This window comes from Cricetulus griseus, chromosome 5 (genome assembly GCF_003668045.3).
Source record: "Cricetulus griseus strain 17A/GY chromosome 5, alternate assembly CriGri-PICRH-1.0, whole genome shotgun sequence".
Taxonomy (NCBI): Eukaryota; Metazoa; Chordata; class Mammalia; order Rodentia; family Cricetidae; genus Cricetulus; species Cricetulus griseus.
In genome coordinates, this window is record NC_048598.1 from 57,252,033 (window position 1) to 57,256,563 (window position 4,531).

Genomic DNA, 4,531 nt, shown 5'->3' on the forward strand with positions numbered 1-4,531 from the left:
CACCGCCCAGCCTTATTTGTATTTTTGTTATTTTACTTATTTACTTTGCATGTGTGAGAGCAAGAGTGTGCCATGGTGAGTGTGTGTAAGTCACAGGACAAGCCTGTGTGAGCCAGTTCTCCCAACACGTGGGCTCCAGGGACTGAACTCAGGTTTTCTGGCTGGGTGGAAAATACCTTTATGCACTAAGCCACCTTGCTAGCCCTGAGGATTATTTTCAAACGCAAATGCTAAAGCAAGGATGTGCATCAGTAGCAATGTGCTTGCCCTGAGTTTAATCCCCAACACCACAAACACAAACAAACACACAGGTACTAATTTTTAATCTTTCCCATAAACTCATGCCACAGTTGGGGGATGAGGTGATCACTGGAAGCTCTAACTGCACTACATGGGCCAACAGTAAGTCAGAGACAACATCCAAGAGCAACCAAAATGCACATGGGTCCCAGGCAGCCTTTCCCAAGTCCCAATGGGCCTCCTTTCTGAGCAGCTGGCAAGTAGTAGTTCAGATGTTCTTAACAGGGTTTTTATGTTGGTGGGCAACCAACAGCAAGAGGTGGAAAGACTCAGAGGCCTGGCTGGAAAACAGAACTAGCAGCATGTCCAGCCAGAGGAGGACTTGGCTTGGAGATTGATGTAGTTCCCTTGGGTAGACAAAGATATTATATCTTCTCTGGAATTGTTCATCATCTTTTCAACGAGGACTCTTTTAAAAAAAGAAAACAAGAAAAGTAAGCCTGAGAAGGTAGATAGAGAAAAAGGAGATGCAGCCGGCATTGTCTTATCACCAGGCAGAACTCCAGAAGGACACTAGGTTTAAGTACCCCTTTGTCCTCAATTATCTTAGGGACGCTGGCATTCCAGTGGCTTAATCTGTACTTGTTTGCTCAGGAATCAGAAAAGAGGGTCACAGTCTGTGTGCCTGTCCCCAGAGCACTAAGAGCCACTCACCTCATGGCCTCATTAATATTTCTGTTCTCCTTGACTGATGTTTCCGTCCAGCCTATGAAACCGTTCTCTTTACTGAACCGGTCAATCTGGTCCCGGCTCACTGCCCAAGGGGACAGATCACTCTTACAAAGAAAATACATAAGTCAATACCATAATCTTCATAGGAATCTGTACATTTAAACCATTTTTAAACAGTGACTGAGACCACCAACATCTAAAATCTGCAGTCAAGAGTCTTCCTTTAAAACAAAGGAATGTTGAGTTGACTTAGCAGCTAGAGCACTGGCCCCTCTTCTAGAGAACCCAGGTTCAATTCCCAGCACCCACATGCCAGCTCACAATGTTCTGTAACTCCAGATCCAAGGAGCCTGACACCCTCTTCTGGCCTCCTTGGACACCAGGAACACACTTGGTGTATAAACATACATGCAGGCAAAACATACTCCACACAAAATATAAGAGAGAAAAAACAAACAAACAGAAAGTAATTTTCTCAATATCTCTTCAAAAGAAATATCTCTGCCAATTTGAAAGGGATAAACAGGCATGCTAGTGGCCAGGCATAGTGGCAATAATTATATTATTTGGGCAACAGAAACATAACTGTTAGTTTTAGGTCTTCCTTGGCTATACAGATTCTAGCTTAAAAAAAACAAACAAACAAACAAAAAAAGAAACAGGGTGTGCATGTTCAGAAACGCAGAGTCTTTTAAATACCTTTACTCTAGCCACTGATAGATGCCAGGGGCCATTTACTTAAACTGGCCACACACCTTGTTGGCCAAGAGCAGGCAGGGCACTGGATCTCCACTGGGTAATGTGAGCTTGCTGTCCAGATCCTGTTTCCATCTTTGGCTGTTGCTGAAAGTAGTGGCATTGGTGACGTCGAACATAATAACACAGGCAGAAGCATCTCGATAGTATAGTCTTGTCATAGAGGTGAACCGCTCCTGCCCTGGAGAGAAGAGAAGGCTCTCAAAAGGTGAGTCTGGACTGATCACCCTCTCCGAATTCCCTCTACTCTCCCTTCACTGTAGGCCAGGGCATCTTTGTATACAGTAGAGAGGGCTCCTTACTTCTCCCTTCTGACTATCCCACTAAGGGATTATTAAGCTCAATCACTTCTACTGCAGATTCTGTATCCAAACTGCAGTGTCCACATCCCTGTCTGCTATTTACTGTGTGACTTTATGAAAATCAGGCTGAGCACCTCAGATCTGTCCTGTGTCTAGTATGATGAAAAGCTTTCATGACAAGGTTAGTGAACCAGTCAATTTGAAATACTTTGAAGAACAGCATATAATAAGGATTCGCCATAGTCATTGTCTTATTTTCTGGGGATCTTATTTCTCACTAAAGTCAGCTGAAGATCTAGAGCCCACCCTCCTACTAGGGACCATCCACCTATGGGTGGCCACCTACGCAGCATCTCCACCCACACAGAGATGGCATCATATCTCTTTGTCTTTGGGACAGTACACCTCCAAAATCACCTCAAAAGCTCAGAGCAGCTCAAACTTGCAGCTTCAGGGGAAAAAAAAAGATACTGATTTTGCCATCCCTTTTCCACACTACCCACCCCAGGCAGCTTGCTGGTTAAATAATTTCTTCCCTTGTTCCCATCTCGTCTTTCCTTTTTACCTGCAATATCCCACAGTTGAAGGCGCACCATCTCTGAGTCAGACCACTGGAGAACCTTCAGAGCAAAGTCCACTGAAAATAGATGTTTATTATACTTTAATAAAACCTGCCTTTAAAACAAATCGAGGGATGGGCCAGTGAGAAGGTTCTGTGGGTAAGCCAAAGGTACTTTTTGCTAAGCTTCTCAACCCAAGTTCAGTACCCATAACCTAAACCCTACAAACTATCCTCTGACTTCGACAAGGATATCATTATGCATACATACATATACACAAAATAAAAAAAAATTAAAACAGGGATAAGCCCAGGGCAGCGGTTGCGGGGGAGGGGGCACGCCTTTAATCCCAGCACTCGGGAGGCAGAGGCAGGCAGATCTCTGAGTTTGAGACCAGCCTGGTCTACAATAGGGAGTTCCAGGACAGCCTCCAAAGCCACAGAGAAACCCTGTCTCAAAAAAACAAAAAAACAAAAACAAAAACAAAAACAAAACCCAAAAAACAAAAATAAAAAACCAGGGATAAGCTCAGATTAAATACACAATGACAACCCCTGGATCTTGAAACTCCGATTAAGTTTAAGCCTTCAAAGATGGAAATGAGTCAATAAGAGAACAACATATAATTCATAGCCATTTAGTGTTTTTCCCTCTGTCATCAGATCAAATTATTTGACACTCATTATCTCCATGACTAGGAACAGGCAAGTGGGAATGATTATGGAAATAATTCCTATTTGAGGGTTAAATGACTTTTGGGAGTTTTTAGGGGGTTTTCTCAAGGGAAAGATTGCTGGGGGAAATGAAGGAAATGAAGTTAAAGTGTGGTCAGCTTTGTATCTTCCACATTCATCTTCACTTTTGGCGTCTAATCAAATAGTGTGATGAGAAAACACAACAAAACTCTCTATATCCTCCATAAGTGTTCAGTAATTACGTGAGGCAGGAAAGGGATAATTGAAATGGTTCCAGAGGATGACGTTTAAGAGCTGTGCTGGAATCTGCCATGGGGTCTGGAGATGCTAAAACTCCATGAACTTAGGCTGGACAACTAACTATTCCAGGGGAACATCCCAAAGTTGTGTAGTGCAGGTTAGCACAAATCTGAGGTCTTCCTGCCCCCACCTCCTGAGTGTGGAATTAAAGGTACAGGAAACCGTACTGTGCAGGAAAAGCTATATGTCAAGGAGAGAAACAGTAATTTCAGTTTGGAAACATATTCTTCTACATCTGTGACAGAAGTAAAAACTAGGGAGAATTTATAACAAACACTGGGAAACAAACAAATCCAAACTTGCCAGAATCAATTATATTCATGCTGTAGGAAAACTAAGAATTAATTCACAGAACACTTTTAACCCAAATCCTTGAAACAGTGACTCATATTTAGGAGTGATGAGCAAAGTAGTCAGGAACACAGTCTTTGAAATGCTAAGGAAGCCCTTAGTTTTGCCAGATTCTTTTGAAAAACCGATGTTTTATAGTGTGTGTCTGTACATGCTCATGCCACAGTGCTCCCATAGAGGTCAGAGGACAACTGTTGGGAGTCTCTTCTCTGTCCATCTTGTGGGGTTGGGGACCCCAGTTCAGGCTTGCCATAAAGCACCGTTACCCAGTGTGCCATCTCTCCCATCCTTTGCCAAATACTCTTTAAAGTTTTCATTTCAAAGTAAATAGTTAATTTAAAACAACTTTCATATGAACACCGGCACATGCTTTCAAAATCTATGTTGGTACGAGTTTTTTTTTTTAACGTTTTGTTTGTTTGTTTGTTTGTTTGGTATCAGTGCTCTGTCTGCATGTATGCCTACATGCCAGAAGAGGGTAACAGATCTTATTACAGATGGTTGTGAGCCACCATGTGGTTGCTGGGAATAGAACTCAGGACCTCTGGATGAGCAGCCAGTGCTTTTAACCTCTGAATCATCCCTTCAGCTCCGG

The 4,531-nt window shown here is 42.8% G+C and overlaps 1 protein-coding gene across 2 annotated transcripts in view; it reads right to left on the minus strand.

The window, feature by feature from the left end:
- Positions 1 to 306: 306 nt before the first annotated feature.
- Rab29 (RAB29, member RAS oncogene family) overlaps positions 307 to 4,531 on the minus strand; it is a 5,676-nt gene continuing 1,451 nt past the window's right edge. For both annotated transcript variants that reach the window (XM_027417655.2, XM_027417656.2), the window contains exons 2-5: positions 2,596 to 2,667; positions 1,728 to 1,909; positions 955 to 1,076; positions 307 to 709 (exon numbers count right to left, since the gene is read on the minus strand). In XM_027417655.2, the coding sequence (XP_027273456.1) occupies positions 595 to 709; positions 955 to 1,076; positions 1,728 to 1,909; positions 2,596 to 2,667 (491 nt within the window). In that variant the 3' untranslated portion in view covers positions 307 to 594. The remainder of the gene's footprint in view (positions 710 to 954; positions 1,077 to 1,727; positions 1,910 to 2,595; positions 2,668 to 4,531) is intronic.